Source organism: Sphaeramia orbicularis, chromosome 14 (assembly GCF_902148855.1).
Source record: "Sphaeramia orbicularis chromosome 14, fSphaOr1.1, whole genome shotgun sequence".
NCBI classification, from domain to species: domain Eukaryota; kingdom Metazoa; phylum Chordata; class Actinopteri; order Kurtiformes; family Apogonidae; genus Sphaeramia; species Sphaeramia orbicularis.
In genome coordinates, this window is record NC_043970.1 from 4481059 (window position 1) to 4499515 (window position 18457).

The window sequence follows — 18457 nt, forward strand, 5'->3', positions numbered from 1 at the left end:
AAAAAAAAAAAAAGAAAAAAAAAAGAAAAAAAAAAGAAAAAAAAAAAAGGTTTCATCTCAATAACGTTTTACCCTATACAGATTTTAACCTTGAAAAAAGCATGTATAAACAATATAATAAAAACACTGTGTTGCTCTTAGTCATGGAAAACACATCTGTCCAGCAAACATGTTGCAGTATGTTTCAACTGCATGACCTGATCCTGAAGGCCACAGTCCGAAATACACCAGTCCAGCTTTAAGAAATGTATTCTCTACAGCATCAGGAGGTGTAAGGACGGCTACAGAACGACAGCGTCTGGGATGTGTGGACGGGCCTGAAACACATCTGAGGTCATGGGAAAAACAGGGATGCTGTGAATGGAGAGCAGGACTAGGCAAACGAGCTGAATTTGCATTTCAACAGGTTTGACTCATCGTGACTCCAGCCCAGTAACCCCCCCCAATCACAACATGTACATGAGCAACTACACTGTAATTATGCATATATTATTTATATCTAAACTTATAGACATATTTATATAAATAGCAGATTTGTATTTTCCCTTTTTATTTCAGATTTCACACATGTATATGTTCAGCCTATTTTCTGTCTTCTCTGCATTTTATTTTGTATTTGCTGCCATCAACTGTGAAATTTCCCCATGGTGGGATCAATAAAGTCAATAATGTATCACAAATTTCCACCGGGTGTTCTGAAAAACCAGAATTGCAAGTAGACATAAATAATAAGTTGCTAACTTTGTTTCCATTGCAATTTTTTTTCTTTAATCTGTTTCACCTGAACTCTACTTCCTAACCCAACTGTAATAAGATGTTTAAGATTTTTGTCAAATTTTCAATGTTTCAACTTGTTTTGTTTTTTTTTTTAAATGTGTAAATTAAAAATAAAAACAGTGGTAAGGTATGGTATTTGACGGTAAATTTGGTTCATTTTATCACCTGCTGCTTGTTTTTTTTTTTTATTGGTGAAGACAGCTATGGTGAAAGCCTTGTAACTTCCTGTAACTGGCCTAGAGCTTTGACCTCTCCAAAAGCCATGGTTCAGTCTGGGACCACCTCTTTGGTTGGATCAACTACCAGGTGCTTGGTCTGCATTATGATCAGAGGGAATTTTTACATCTTTACATTTTGTTTGAATCAACCTGAAAAGGCAAATTAGATCTGAAACACCCTCCTTTGCATCACTTGATATGCAACACATCTCAAAATCAGAACAATCAAAGAGTTTGGCAGAATCCATGTGGGTACAAGTATGAAACAACAGAGAACAACATAGAATAGAATAGAATAGAATAGAATAGAATAGAATAGAATAGAATAGAATAGAATAGGCTTTATTGTCATTATACAGGTTGTGCAACAAAATTACAGGTGGTCTCCACCAGCAACAGATCACTATGTGACTGTATAAAAAACAGTAAAAACACAGACATTAAAAGAAGAAAAGATTAATTTCTCATTTTCATTCATTTATTTGTTTCAAGCAGAAGAAAAAACTAAACTTTTATGTGTACAATGAACTAATAACAGAGCAAATACATTAATAAATAGAGGTATAAATAAAAGAAAACCAATAATGGACTGGAGTGTCTACACCAGGGATTTCCATGATCACATTTCTGAAGTGCATGTAAATGCATCAGATGTAAATTATTACAATTATTTGATTACTCCTACTTATCAGACCTTTATGGTCATGTAAACAGGCTCACAGACAGCCTGTCCTATAGATTTGGTCTGCGTCTCCAAAAACATTATATTAGAAAACAAAAGAAGCTGAAAATCAAAGCTCCACCCACCTGCCCTGGTGTCTCCACTGTTGGCCAATCGCAGGAGAGCTTTCTTCTTCAGAATGACACTCCCACCAATCAGGAAGGCGGACATCAGGGCCAGAGCCAGACCCAGCCACAGGTTGTATGAACCGTTTGTCTGTCCATCTACAAACATAACCAAACAAATGTTCAGTCAGCTGTTAGTCACTCACTGTGTATTTACACGCAGAGGCAAAGTCCCACCCCTTCCAGTTGTGCTACAATGGACCTGATTTCAGGAAAAAATAAATAAATATTTGTATTGCCTTTTGCTGCCGTGGTCCTGCTTCTCTCCTGCCTTCATCACCATCATCATCACGCATTGATCCATATAGTTGTGTTTACTATATAGTAACACAGATGGTAGAGGTTTCTATTATAGGTCCTAACAGTGGCTGTGGTAATGTAGCCACTGTTAGTACTTGTATTTGGAGTAGTATTAATAACAGTTATGGACATTTGTTCTAGCTATTGGCCATTATACTAACGACAGCAGTTGTAGTTTTGTTTTTTGTTTTTTTAACAGGTATTGTTTTCTTTCCACTGTTACCAAGTGTTTGCTCCTGGAGGATTCTGTTGGTTTAGAACAGCTATAAATGTAAATTCTCATAACTTGTGTTACAATGTGACACTACTTCAATCAGATTTGATTGACTGATTGTTTGATATTGGAATCAATGGCGGAAGAAAGTAAGTAATTATGTTTTTCCTGTCTGAATAATCCATCATTTACACATGTGATGTCTGTCAGTTTAAAATCAGATTTTTTCAAGTAAGACAGTAAGTTTGTTACAGAGGTAATGGTTAGTTTGGTGGAGTCCATTATAAGAACTTAACATGCGTGCACTTGAAAACCCTCAGCCTGACTTATCAGTGCTTGCCAAAGTTTTTGCACATATGGACAGACAGACAACGAACTGATGACAATATCCTGCAGTGAGGGCCGAGGGGAAAAACCAAAACAACAGAAAGTGAAGATCATAGATCTCCAAATACTCCATTTACATTCCTCTTTTCATAATGTTCTGATATTATCACCGCCTTCCACTCTCACAACTTCCTTAACTTTTGTTAGACAACAAAGAGCATAATTATTTGATTGTAATGAATACACTGTAAAACACCTCAGCAGCTTAGAGGCAAATGCAAACTACATAGATTTTCACACAGTTTCCAATGTGTTCACTATCCTGCCTCTGTACACAAACACACAGGACCTGATCTAAAACATTTGTGACAATGTGGAGATGTAATTTTAGGGTCACGCTGCAAAAAGTCACTGTATATTGTCTTCAAATGTCAATACGTGTCCTCATTTTTTTTTTTTTTCAGCTGCAAATATTAATTCCTCTATATCTCATCTGAAACCGTATCTAAACAATTTCCCTTTTAAGCGTTTTTTTACCTGTGTTTTACTTCTTTAAATGTGTTTTTTTTTTTTATAAACATGATATGAGGAACATAATGAAAGGCGCTCAACAAATAAGGTTTGCATCTACTTCAACTATTGCTATTTATAGTTGAAGATTTTAAGCTGTGTGGTAATTAAAGCTGGTACCAAATTTTAATCATTTCATGGTATGGACTAAATCACTATTGAGTATTAAAAATGTCTCAACATAAATTCATGAGCATCAGAATTGGACAGAAATTAACACAACTTAAAGTCCTGTTAAATATATTTACTTTTTAAGCTGCAACAGCTTAAGAAACACAGAGTTAAATCATAGTGTGGTACATTTGATGTTATGAATATGAACATTATGAATATACTTTGAGTGTCTTAAATACAAGAGGAGGTGAAAAATAAAAGTAAAGATCTGTATTGGAATGTACATTGATGTGTAATGTATTTTTAATAGAAAATGAGTATTAAAAAGTATCACTGTGGAACCACTACTACATCTACAGTGGTAATAGTAGTATTGAATATTTTTGGTCACTCATTTCAGAACCAAATCTGCAGGACGGAGCACAAATGACATATCTGTCACTATTATACTATTATTCCTCTTCACGACACAAATTAAAGAAGTGTAAGCACACATTCCTCTTGCTAACAAGGTGTTCACATATAAGGTTACTGTGTTTTATACAATGGATCACCTGCTGGATGACTCATTTCTTCCCCAAATACCAGTGTTCACTTTTCTCTGTCTTTTTAATGAAGATGTATATATCAGTTAATTAATATTTTACACATTCTAGACATATTCTTACACATTTTACTTGAGTATGAGTGTGAGTACTATCTATCTATCTATCTATCTATTATAAGAAAAGCTGCACAACAAATAGATTCCCACTGTAATGTATCTGCAACCAATAACAAGGTAAAAAGGAGCATTTACAGTAAAAACAAAGTAAGGATCCTAAACAACAAAACAGTTTAACCATAAATAAAAAAAAAAGTATTGAGACATATCTTTACAAAGACAAACCGTTTTAACTGAGTGATTTTACAACAGTGTGGTATGACAGACATGTTATCTCCACACAGTGAAGTGTATGCTCAGCCTTACCTGCATGTGTGCCATTACTCAGGTGTGTCAAGGATGTGGTGAACAGTGTGTGATCTCCGGTGACCAAACATAATGCAGACTGAGAGCCACACCACACCCTCAGCAAAGAACCTGCACACACAAACACAAAACCACACTGAAAGGCTGACTGATTAGATGAGATAATACAACTCCACAACAATGAATTTCTCAAGCTGTTCCATCACTAATGGTTACTCAACCTGTAGTTACTCCACTAGACTGCAAAAACATTGTGTGGTCAAGAGCTTAAGATCTGTCAAAAACAGAGCAACACAACTCTCTAGGAAACATAACAGCCATAATCATCAGTTAACAGGGACCTAAATACATAGAAATAAATGAATGAATGAATAAATGATGTGATTGCTGACACAGTTAAATAGGTTTAAACTAGGGCTGCATGAGATTGGAAAAAAACTGACATTGCAATTTTTTTTAGCCCTGTGATAAATATTGCGATATGAAAAAATACTCAGGAGAATATAATAGCTGTGTGGTGCCGATGTAAATGGAAAAACTAATTTGTTGTGTTTCCTCTTGTGGCAACAGGTGCAAGGCACTGTCCACACAGAACATGTGTTTCGGTATGATCCTTCTTGGAGCTGAAATTATTCCAGATAACTGACGTTGCTTTTCTTTTTGGCACCAAGTCTTCTTTTACGGTGATTTTCCCTTATTCATTGCTCATTTTCAATATTGTTACCAGGGACTCACTCCAAACTGATTGGGAATGATTGTGATTGGTGGATCGCTGCACGCAATGTGTGTCAGGTACCCTTAAAATTAGATGAGAACATGTTGAGTCCATTTGCCTCCTTCATTGCAGGACCTGTGATGTGACTATTGCACACACGTACATCACAATGACGATGCTCAAATGATATATTGTGGAGCTCTTGTTTAAACTCATTAAACAGTACATACACATACTACAGAAACAACACTGCATCAGACACTCTGGTACATAAGTAATAATAATAAATGTATATAAATGTAAGCTAAATGCTAGCTTAAAAAATGCAGTTTGCCAACACTGACAAGCACTGCTCCTCCACACAAAACAAACTAACACAAACTGCAACAAGCCTGTGTAAAACTTACATAGTGAGCCTTTAAAGTTACTTTAGAAAACTGTCCTCATGAGCTAGCTAACGAGCTGGCTGATTAGCCAAGCTAAGAAGGATCAGTTTGATTAATGATTGCATTGCCAGATGGAAAATGTTGATACATTGTTCATAAGTTGCTTTATTCACAATAAAATACCTTTTTTATTTCTAAATACCTTTTTATTTCTGATAAACAGAAGATAAGAACACCTGTGCTCATTCTTGATCACAATGAGCAGGATTGGGTGGAAAGACGTCATGTGAGAAGACATGCATTTAGGGACAATCGTGATTGTGTCTGGAAATGAATCAAAATGACACCATCTTGACTGAATGTAAATTCCAATACTAAGAGTTACAAAGTGGTTAAATTATCATACATTCAGCAGTTATTGGCATAATTGATTGTACATCATTCACAGGAAAAAACACTGTCATTTTTCTTCAAACTTTAACATGACTTTCAGGTCAATTCAACCTTCATCAGGCTACCTAAAGAACCAAAATGCCGTATGAAAGTTATGACGAGTAAAGCCCTGTTCAGACGGAATTAGTTTTACATAGGTACATGAGGTAAAGTACTAATTATCATAGATTTTAGTCCTGTCTGAATGTGCTACGTCAGTAATCATTACCGCACAATGTCAGTAAAGATTACTGCGACTTTTATCTTCTGTAAAAGGGTCCAGGAAAATGAGCCCTGGTAATACCAATCCCATGTGAATAGACCAGTAGTAAATACGTATGTAGATATTCCGTCACATCCTATTTAAAAGTGGTTTTTCACAGATTTTCAAGCATGGAGGCTCTTGAAGAAGAACTCAGTTTTCCAGTATGCGGTCGGACAAGTGCGTGTGAAACCTTGTGTCATCCCAAGTCTTCAGTTTTGTTTCTGTAGCGGCAACACAAAACATTTGTTGCACATGCAGTCATTTAATAAAGGTACTGTTCACATACCACAAATGCACCAACGTGTAAATTTAATGACAGTCTATATCATAAACATGGACACAACTGGATTTGACTGATCGGGTTCGGACACAAACATTGAAGTGCCTGTCGAGTTCGGACACAACTGTGTCAGGCATTGGTCAGGTTCGGATAGAAATATGTGGCCCAAGCCGGGGTCTACTTTGGACACTCGAGCCTAATTGGAATGCAATGTCATACGCACATGACGACAGGAGGGGACGGCAGTGTGTGAATGCATTTACCCCTCCCACTTGTGGTAGTTTTACTGACATTTCTTATCCCGTGTGAATTGTACATTAATATTACTGACATCCAATGGTAAAGTGGCATTACCCCATATGCCCATGTTAAACTAACCCAGTGTGAATAGTGCTTAAGACACTGCCTGGGAATTTTTGTTGTTGTTTCCACAGTTTCCCTTTCTGCAACACACCTGTTGAATATCAAGGTGTGCAAATTTCTTTTCATGTCATTCATAGAGCAAAATTATGTCACATCTAGGATTAGTTAGGCAATAGGTATACTGTGGAATAATCTTGGTTCAAAATATCTGAATCACCACCCCAGACTCTGATAATCTTAACAGAATAAATAAAATACATGAGTAAACGTCTGCAAATGCTTTCATTAGTGTATGTCAGTTCAACAAAGGTCTAGAAACCTTTGTTCACCAAAATCTTTTTGGGGTGTTTGGAGAACATTTTCTGCTCTACATGAATAAACACTGGTTTTGTGTGACCAGTGCAGGGTTGTGTAATACTGGTTTGACCACTGTGCTGATCAGAGTAATGTGAGGAGAGCAAAGCCAGCATTACCAGGCTGAACGGTTCCATATTTACATTGTCAACAATGTGGCCTCAGCAAACACACACGATGACACTAACTTGACAGTGAGGTTATTCTGAATGACAGAAGAAATAATGGTCCTTCAACAGTCTGATGCCAGCGAAAGAAGATTAAATAAAGCATCTATTGATCTAAAGTGTTTAATACCTGTTTATCCACTAATCCTATCAATGCATGTAAATAATTGGTGTAAAATACAGTTTGTCATCTTTTCATGGTCATCAGATATGACCCATTTGGATATTCAGAGGCTCCGTAGTTAACGTGGAAACACCGTCATCTTCTGCAACATTGATTCACCAGTAAAACCCATGGAGTTGGATCGGTGACAGTGGATGGACACACTGGGTTTATGTTCAGTTAATGAAAGATTTTACTGACAAAAAAAAAAACAAAAAAACTTTTTCCTCAGTGTTCTTTGTTTTGATATAATAACCTTTGAATTTACACTGAGTTTTCATTGGAATTTATATTAAATATTGGAAAATACGTCATTTACGGGGAAAAATGCAAAATACAAAGGATAATATTAAGATATATGGTGATAAATCACTTCAAGGTTAAATCTAGAAAAAAATTCCTTTGGGAAGTGACACAAAAGTTGCACTGGGTCTTTATGGATTAAAGAAAACTGCTCTGCTCAATGCAAAACACATAATGGACAGTTACAGTTAACAAAGCAGCTTTTCTCGTCTTCTCTTGGTTTAACATCAGTCTGAATTCCACTCTTACGTCTTTACTTTGGTGTGGTAAAAGCTCTGTTTGGAGAAATAATTTCCACGTCAAACCTGACCTGTTCCTTTAATGGGATTTCAGGCCCAAACCACGTCCAGGGTAGGTGAGACATGAGACAGAAACCAGCAAACAGGAAGGTAAATCTGAAGTGTTCTCAATCCAATAAACACTGGACATTTATAACTGAAGGTGCAACGGTTACTTGACAGTTACTAAATTAATTGACAACTCTGTAATTGTTTTCAGTAATCAAGTGCGAATATCCTGATGAGTGTCAATATTCTCTGGTTTCTTTCATCTTCTGTGAAAGTAAATTGAGTAAAATGTCAATATCTATGACATTTTATGGGTCAAACTACTCGATTCATCAAAAATATATTCAATGGTATCAACAGTAAAAATATACAAACTTGAAAACTGCACATGAACACCCCCTCATGTCGTATTTTCCACTGAAATATTGGGAAAAATTTTTGATACATGAACTGCTGAAATGAACATAACCTTTCATTCAGCCAGTTTTATTCCAATACAACCTGCAATAATATGTTTACATTTTCAAGTCACTTTCTCCTCCTCCTTTATGGTCATTTATTTTTTTTGTTTAGGCCTACTATTATTAATATTATCTGCACTCTGCTTTTGTTGTTTTTCTATTTAAATGTGCGGTTCTTTTTAAATATCTGCTACACTATTGATGTTGGGGATCAGAATATCGTTCTCTATGTTACATGTTGAATGACAACAAAAACAACTTGAATCTTTGTACTTTTTAACATGACGGAGAGCAACAAGGGATATGATAAAAAAAAAAAAAAAAAAGATAAAAAAAAATGCTTTTATTATGGTTCAACTGCTGTTAGCTAAAGATTTTTGCACATTTTTAGTATAGGCAAAAGAAAAAATGCTGTATCAGATGAAGTAACATGTCAAAAACTACTTTACCCAAGTAGCAAGTCATGATAAATTGTGATAAATTTTTCATTTGCTATGGCAACAAAAGCACTTGAACACAACGCACTCGTAATTTCAAATTCACAAGTAGAAAGGGTCATCTTCCCGATAGTACCTTGAAGGCAGCATTAGACACACATGGGTAAAATGGTATTAAATCAATAGCAGGAGTGACTGCAAACCCCCCCCCCCCCCCCCCAAAAAAAAAACAAAAAACTCAAGCCTGAAAATGTTTCTTCAGGTCGGGTCATGTGGAATGGGTCGTTGGTGGGCCTACATCCAGCAATTCACAGGTCTGCATAGGAGCAAATTAGGATATCATAGGTCCCTGAGCAATAAGGTCTTGTGGCCCCTCAACAACCCAACTCACACTGAATATATACATCATGTAAAGGGGTGTTTGGGGGACCCTCCCCAGAGAAAATTTAGAAAATTCTAGCACCTAAAGTGCCTTTTCATGCCATTTCAGATGGAAACTACTTGTCTGAGAATTGCACAAATACAATGCAACTCTGCTCATTAATCCACCACTGGATCTGCATTAGGAAGTATGAGCTGACCTTTGTGATGTGATGACACTTGGTTTGGCCTTTCACTTCCCCATAAATAAGAGGTCAGGGCCAAAACAACATTGATACATATAATCTTATTTTTTCCCTGTTGTTTAATTCATATTGGACAACTACCTCTGTATACTGAATAACTTTGAACAAAATTAACACATTTTTAACATGTGCAGCTTGTCTGCCACCTGTTTCTTAAACTGGGGTGCGATGCCATGTCTAAAAAACAACTGGATGCCTGTTGGGAGAGTGACAGATGAGAAAGCACATATTTGTCTTCTGATAATTTTTTGCAGCGGCTCACAATGGGCTGGGACAGAGTGAATGCCAAATCGTGTTCTGCTAAGAATGAACTGACGCAAATTTTTTGTATGACAACATGATCGGCCATTGAAGATGGGATATATGATGTGGTGGATGTCGCTTCTGGTAAACAGGTAACATGCATGCAAAGCAGCTCTATGACTAGGGTCAGCTTCATGCCGTGAAAGTGCTTTTTTTAACCGCTCATCGCATACTTCAATGTGCACAAGCAAAATGTACAAAAACACCCGGTTGTCTAAATTTTTTGCACCTGCTGCTGTAAGGCTTTCCATCCGTTCCCACCTCCTCTGTCCACACCTAATGCCATTTATTTTTCAGTCCCCTGTGAACCTGCAGGACATCTTCACCAGTCTTCATCTGCTTGTCTTCCATCTACGTGCATCACCACATACAGCTGGCTACTCTGAAGTTGCTGGCTCCAAACCAGTTTGTTCGTCTCCACAAGACCCACCCCCTCTCAACTACTGATTGGCTAGTAGCTGTAATTGGAGCCCTTGAAACTGTACTGGCTCTGATCTTTTTGCACACATGATATACAGTATATCTTGCACCCCCCCACTAATCGCCACGTGCTGGAATCCTATAAAGTAAAGTAAAGTAAATTTTATTTATAGAGCACTTTTCACAGACAGAGTCACAAAGTGCTTTATCAATTCAAATCAGAATCAAATTAAGTTTACAGAGACCCAACAGAATCCTTCAGGAGCAAACACTTGTGATTGGTGACAGTGGCGAGGAAAAACTTCCCTTTAACGAGCAGAAACCTCGAGCAGACCCAGATTCCTGAAGGATGGCTGTCTGCCTTGACCAGTTGGGGTTAAAGAGAGAGAGAGAGAGTAAAGGAGGAGAAAAGAGAGAGCGATAGAGATATAGAGAGACTGGGGGGGGGGGGGGGATGACACATGGAGTACGTTATGATGAATACATAGAGTGTAATCAGTCTGTGGTGGTCCTGGGTCAGGTGGGAGACTAAAAAGCCTTTTTGAACAGGAGGGTTTTGAGGTGTTTCTTAAAGCTCTCTACAGAGTCCATGGACCGTAGGTGTAGAGGCAGGTCATTCCATAGACGTGGTGCCACAGCTTTAACAGACCTGTCACCGCGTGTGCTAAAACAGGTCCGTGGAACCATCAGCAGGTGCTGTCCTGAAGACCTCAAGCTACGAGTCGAGCTGTAGGGCTGGATCAGGGAAGCAATGTATGCAGGGGCCTGGCCATGTAGGGCCCGGAAAGTTAGCACAAGAATTTTGAAATGAAGACGATATAGAACAGGGAGCCAGTGGAGAGATTTAAGGATGGGAGTGATGTGGGTTCTCCTGTTTGTGCGGGTCAGGAGCCTGGCAGCAGAGTTCTGGACAAACTGTAGACGGGCCAGCTCCTTCTTTAAGCATGTAAACAGGCTATTGCAGTAGTCTAAGCGAGAAGATACAAAAGCGTGAACGATCATCTCGAGCTCATTTGTGGACACCACAGATCTGAGTTTGGAGATGTTGCGTAGGTGGAAGAAACAGTTTTTGACTAGGTGTTTGGAGTAGAATTCTAAAGACATGTCCTGGTCAAAGATGACACCCAGATTCCTCAGTTTTGTCTTTACCGAGGAACTCAGGTCTCCAAGGTGATGTTTGATCCCTGGGATTGCACTATCCGGGGCAATGATGAGGGTCTCAGTTTTGCTGGAGTTCAGCTGGAGGCTGTTATCATTTAGCCACTGCTTCAGCTCTGACAAGCAGTTGATTAAGGAACTCAGTTTGTGGGGCTCAGAGGAGTTAAAGGAGCAGTATATCTGGATGTCATCCGCGAATAGATGATAGGAGACATCACTATAGTGTTGGATAATGTGGCCAAGTGGGAGGACATAGAGTAAGAATAGCACTGGTCCCAGGACAGAGCCTTGGGGCACACCACACAGTAGATCCGCTGAGTCAGATTGGAAGTTGTTTATTGACACAGTGAAGCTTCTGCCGGTCAGGTAAGAGGAGAACCAGTCTAGCACAGGACCTGACATCCCTACCAGGTCCCTCAGTCTCTCAATCATTATGGTATGGTCCACTGTGTCAAAGGCCGAGCAGAGATCTAGCAGGACCAAGACCGTGGATTTCCCGGAGTCAGCCGCCATCAGGATGTCACTAGACACTTTTAATAGTGCGGTTTCTGTTAAGTGGCGTTGTCTAAACCCAGACTGAAAAGTGTCATAGATCTGGTGTGTCTCCAGAAAAGCTGTAAGTTGTTTAGACACTGCTTTCTCAAGGATTTTGGCCAATAGGGGGAGCTTTGAAATGGGCCTGTAGCTTTTGAAGTCTGTGGGGTCCAGTGTGGTTTTCTTTAGTTTAGGTTCTATGATGGCCTGTTTGAAGGAGCTGGGAAACAAACCAGTTGAGAGCGACAGGTTAAAAAAACTTTGTGACCCATGGTCCAATAGTGTCAACAACACCGACAAGGAGCTTATGGGGGAGGATGTCTGCAGAGTTGGAGGAGGGTTTCGTTTTGGATAAAAGTGCTGAGATGTCCTCCAGTGTCACAGGGTCGAAAGAGGACCAGGTTTGCAGAGGGGGATCAGCTAGGGTCAGACGGCCAGAGGGTGGTGGGATATTGTGTTTAATATCCCTGATCTTGTCTGTGAAGAAGTTTAGGAAGTCATTACTGTCAGCTTTACAGAGCACAGGGGCAGCAGGGACAGCAGGGGACACAATGGACTGGATTGTGTCAAAGATTACTTTGGGGTTTTTCTTGTTTGTGGCTATAAGTTTGTGGAAGTAGCTGGATCTTGCCTCCTTAATCATTTTATTTAATGAGGTTATGAGATCTTTAAGATGTAACCAATCATCATCATATCACCAATGCATCAAAAAATTGTGTATATCAGACAAGATTTAGGCTAATCTTAAAGTTGATATTTCATTCAGGGGGATTGTTTTAATAGACATCCAGCTGCAGAAAAACAAAAATACATAAAGATGTTATTTCTTAAGTAAAGACTTGAGCCATCTGAGGGTGCAAATATCCTTCAGTAAAGAAATCATTCATTTTCTTTCTGCATTTCCCATAATACACACCTGGAATTACCTTAGCCAATAGGGAGATACAGCAATCAGTCTGATAGAGAGCTTAAGGTTTGAACTGTGCATCAATGGAAAAAGGTTCTGAAGTCTGATGAAGGTTGGATGGAGAAGAAAAGTGGATAAAGTGATTACCCATCATGCTTAGAGCCTACAGAACAGGCCTGCAGGCGCATTATTATGATCTATGGTTGTTTCAGGTGGTCAGGTCGAGGTTCAATGTTATGCAAGCCAAAATATGAGGTAATCCAAGCTAAAAGAGGGCCAATAAAATATTAGCGTGGGACTTTTTTGATCTGCTGTGTATTCAGTCAAAAAGCTAACCACATACCACTGAGGTGCACATTTAACCATACGCTTAATTTAATTTCGTCATTTCTTCTTCTTCTTCTTCTTCTTCTTCTTCTTATTATTATTATTATTATTATTATTTTGGTTTCGGATCTTTCCACAGCTGAGGTGTCAAACATTTTAGTTCAGGGGCCACATACAGCCCAATATGAAGTCAAGTGAGCCAAACCAGTAAAATAATAACATAATAATGTATAAGGAATGACAACTCCAAACTTTTCTTTTCATTTTAATGCAAAAAAGTAAAACTAAATTATGAAAATGTTTATGTTTACAAACTATCCTTTCACAAAAAAATGTGAATAAGCTGAACAACCATGAGCAACCAGAAATTTCTTCAGAAAAGTAAGTGCAATTTTAACAATATACCTCAACTTACCATTTATATTTCTATATTACAGATCACAGTGTTTCTACAAATGCACAAAACATAATGTTAAAATTGCACTTATTTTTCCTAATAAATTTCAAGTTGTACGTGGTTATACATGTTATTCACATTTTTTGTGAAAGAATTAGAGCTGCAACCAATAAATCAACTCAAAGTGATAAAAAAAAAAATCATCATTCAACCACAATTCTCCTGAATTGAAGCTTTGTTTCCTTCATTTCTTTGCTGTTAAACACTGGTTCCACTGTTGTGTTTCACATGGACGCTTATTGTGACGCACAAAGAAACTTCAGTTCAGGAAAACTGCAATAGAATATTTCCCTTCAATCAATTCAAGTCAATTAATCGAATCGTGACTTTTTGCATTTGCTTCAAGCACCTAATCGATTAATCGGTTGCAGCTCTAGAAAGAATAGTTGGAGAATATAAACATTTTCATGTAATTTTACTTTTTTACACTGAAAGAAAAAAAATAGGGTTGTCATCATTTATAGGTTATTATGAAAATATTTAACTTGTCTAATCGATCTGAGATCAAATTGGGCTGCATGTGGCCCCTGAACTCAAATGATTTAACATTAATTTTAATTTCACAAATTCCTATGGCGGCCCAGAGTAGACCTTGTGATGGGCCGGTTTTGGCCCATGGGTCTTATGTTTGACACCGCAGTGGAAAGCCATTGAGATAGTTAGAAGATGACAGATGTTCTTTTGTAGGGCTTCATAGGTGGGTTATCCCAGCTTCATAGAGTAACAGTCCTGCCATGTGTTGGTTCTACCTGTTCACTTAACACAGGTGATTCCACTAATTATCCATCTACCTGGATGAGGACTTGTGCTGAATGGTTGGAACAAATATGTGGGTAGGACTCTGGAGAGAGATTCAAAAGAGGTGGGTAAATGCTCCAGAGAGTACAAGTCCTACCCACATATTTGTTCCAACCATTCACTGAACCAGCACATTTTGATGAGCACAACTCCTCATCCAGGTAGAAGGATGATTAGTGGAATCACCTGTGTTAAGTGAACAGGCAGAACCAATACAAGACAGGACTGTTACTTTATGAAGCTGGGATTACCTCCTTTGGGCTTCACTCATACAACACTGAATAAAAGTAAGATGTTAGTGAATGAAGCCAAACATCACTTTAAACACGGGTGTCAGACATACGGCCCACAGGCCAAAACCGGCCCACCAAGGGGTCCAATGCGACACACGGGATGAATTTGTGAAAAGCAAAAATTACACTAAAGATATTAATCACTGTGGTTCCAGTTCCACATTCAGCCCAATTTTATCTCAAGTGGATCAGATTAGTAACATACTGTCATAATAACCTATAAATAATGACAACTCCAAATTATTTTCTTTGTTTTAGTGTAAAATTACACGGGAATGTTTACATTTCTATCCAACTATCCTTTAAAAAATGTGAATAACCTGAAAAATAATAACCTGAAATGTCTTAAGAAAATTAATCGTTATTTTATCAATATTCTGCCTGTTACTTTTTTGTATTTGTTAACAGTTTTGTGTATTTGTAGATCCAATGTGATCTGTACTTTGTAAATGATAAACTGAGGCAGAACATTGTTAAAATTGCACTTATTTTTCTTAATAAATTTCAGGTTTTTTTCCTGGTTCATGTTTTTCACATTTTTTAAAGTACAGTTTTTAAACGTTTTCATAATGTAATTGTACTTTTATCACTGTAAAACACAGAGATGTTGACATTAATTATACATTATGTTATTAATTTACTGGTCTGGCCCACTTCAGATCATATTAGGAGGATGTGGTCATTGAAACTAAAATGACTTTGACACACCTGTCCTAAACCTAAAAGCAGCCTGACCTTCATTGTCTTGTCAGTGTTGTGGAGTATTTTTCTGAGGAGCAGCTTGTCCACATTTGAGTTTCCTTGAAACATGAGATGAAAGATCACAGCAGGCAGACAATGGAAGTTCAGTCCCCACACAGTTTTCCCCTGCAGTTTTCAGTGTTAGTCCGTTTCCAGACAGGCTGTCCTTACCGTTGGTGCATGTGTCATTGGGTCCGGTCAGGTGAACATCCCGCATTGTACAGCAGCACGAGCACCGGCACCAGGGAACACACAGGCGCGCGCACAAACACACAACCCGAAAATAACAAAGTAAACACAGAAGCTGTAAGTGTGTCCTTCAGCTCATAAATGCACCTGAACTAAGGCCTCAGTCTGACTTCGTCAAATGCGGACATGGAAGTGAGGGCAGTGCCAGACTAGTACCGACGATACCGACTGAGGGAGTGAACCGAGACGGACCGACGGGGTAAACAAACTACAGCTGACCCCGCCCACCCCCCCGGGACGTGCAGGCGGCAGGTGTGTGGATCACCTGCCCCACCCAGCGGGAAGGGAGAGAGAGGGCCACGCATCTGCACCGAACAGTGGGTGAAAGGGAGATTTTTTTCTTTCCACAGTCTTTTATTATTGAATTGTTTGCAGCAGTAGTGCAAAAAAGTCTAAACAATAAGAATTGTTGTTTTTATACAGAACAGAACATATACAAAACACACATGGAAAAATAAATAAATAAAATCACAAAGCAAGCCTGGACAAATGTAACAGTTTGTGAGACGCAAACTTACACTTAAACATAGGTACAAAATATCACCGAGAGAAGAAAAAAAGAAAAACGGAGGTACATATATATATATATATATATATATATATATATATATATATATATATATATATATATATATATATATATATACACACACACACACACACACAAATGCAAATGTAACATAGTTATAGTAGTTTTAAATCCTGATAAATTGGGAGTTAGCGGCCCCTTGTGGTGCAGGATGTTTGCAAACTATAAGTTTATTGATTCGAATAATATTGTTATTTTTGTAATTATTATTATATATTATTATGTCCGGTCTTCTTCGTGTATTTCCAGGTGTACCCCAATAGAGAGTCGGGTTCCTCCCCTTCCTCTTCCCTTTAGAATGTCTTGTAATGGGGAGAAGTAGGTCATCTGTTGTTATCCATTGTCAACATGTATTATTAAGTGGTTTTCAGTTCCTTTCTGGCATCTAATTGTATCTATATTGTTGTCTGCGTGGTGGTCGAGTGGATTGGGTGTGGACATGACTTGACTGTGCATGAGTTTGATGGGTGGATGAGGTGTGTGTGAAAGCATGCTAACCAGTGTCTTTTTCATTACTGTTTGGGGCTGGACCGTAGTCAGGACTGATTATGTTTTAATTTGCATATTGTCAGCCGGAAAAACGGAGTGCGAGTGCTGTTTCCTCCTCCAATCGCAACGTTGTGTCCTGCAAGTCCATTCTGCATCTCACCACTAAGAGACACAATGCAGAAACCACCGGTCACACATCCACACATACATATGACATGCGTCATGATGTATATGCATCTCCCATGAAAGGAAATCTGAAACTGCCTAACTTAAACTGCCTTTAAAACGAACTGGAACTATTTTTCTCCTCTATGAATCTTTTAAGAAATTCAACTGTGGAAACAACTTGTAAAGCTGCTGAAATGTATTTATTATTTTAATACCTGTTTTTTCATGTTATCACTATGGGTATTAATGTGCCTTTCCATTTCCTGTTGTCTCTACACAGGGGTGCAGATAGGATTTTAGAACTGGGGGGATCAAGCTGTAAGTATTTGTGTGCGTGAGTATATATATAAATATATATATATATATATATATATATATATATATATATATATATATATATATATATATATATATATATATATATATATACACACAGAGATAGATAGATAGATAGATAGATAGATAGATAGATAGATAGATAGATAGATAGATAGATAGATAGATATTTCATTAGAATCTTGAATTTTCTGATGCACTGCCTGATCAACACTAGCCATACATGATCAAACTATTATTTGTCTGGTGTGTCAATCACAGAACTTCAGGCCTTTGCTGATTTCAATAGGATGAAGAATCTCATTCTCAGCACAGAAGCTTGAACTGAATTCTGACAAAAAAAGCAAAGAACCTACAATATGTGCAAAAATTTGTAATAAAATAAAATTGATTCACAATCGCGCCTTCATGTAAACAATTATAAATGTAATGTGTATGGTAACAGAAATATACTCTGACTTAAACTGATGCATATCAAAAACCCTCAGCCTGACTTATGAAATCTTCAAAATATTGACTGTCACTGATACGTTGATTTGCAAAATGTAAAATGTTTGAGACTGATTTAATACTGGAAATGGTTTGTGCAATAGATGTATAAAGGAATCCCAGTTTTATGTAAAACAGTACATACAGATGTAAAGAATGAATGTAAATGAACCATAAGTATAAGAGAAATACAGGGTGGGGAAGCAAAATTTACAATATTTTGAGGCAGGGATTGAAAGACAGTGTATGACCAATTAGTTTATTGAAAGTCATGAGAATTTATTTGCCACAAGAAAATTTACATAATAGAAAATGTTTTTATTCTATGTGTCCTCATTCTTTCTCAATAACTGCCTTCACACACTTCCTGAAACTTGCGCAAGTGTTCCTCAAATATTGGGGTGACAACTTCTCCCATTCTTCTTTAATAGTATCTTCCAGACTTTCTCGTAATAGTTTTGCTCATAGTCATTCTCTTCTTTCCATTATAAACAGTCTTTATGGACACTCCAACTATTTTTGAAATCTCCTTTGGTGTGACGAGTGCATTCAGCAAATCACACACGCTTTGACGTTTGCTTTTCTGATCACTCATATGGGCAAAAGTTTCTGAAAAGGTATGGA

At 37.8% G+C, this 18457-nt stretch overlaps 1 protein-coding gene and 1 long non-coding RNA gene across 2 annotated transcripts in view; one reads left to right on the forward strand and one right to left on the reverse strand.

Moving 5' to 3' along the window:
- The window catches only part of LOC115432390 (uncharacterized), a 7764-nt gene extending 1584 nt beyond the window's left edge, over window positions 1-6180 (forward strand). The window contains exons 2-3 of the long non-coding RNA XR_003937200.1: window positions 1038-1042; window positions 6058-6180. This is a non-coding gene — a long non-coding RNA (uncharacterized LOC115432390). The remainder of the gene's footprint in view (window positions 1-1037; window positions 1043-6057) is intronic.
- The window catches only part of nipal4 (NIPA like domain containing 4), a 27612-nt gene extending 11690 nt beyond the window's left edge, over window positions 1-15922 (reverse strand). The window contains exons 1-3 of the mRNA XM_030153215.1: window positions 15685-15922; window positions 4337-4447; window positions 1803-1940 (exon numbers count right to left, since the gene is read on the reverse strand). Of these exons, the coding sequence (XP_030009075.1) occupies window positions 1803-1940; window positions 4337-4447; window positions 15685-15730 (295 nt within the window). The 5' untranslated portion in view covers window positions 15731-15922. The remainder of the gene's footprint in view (window positions 1-1802; window positions 1941-4336; window positions 4448-15684) is intronic.
- Window positions 15923-18457: the final 2535 nt, after the last annotated feature.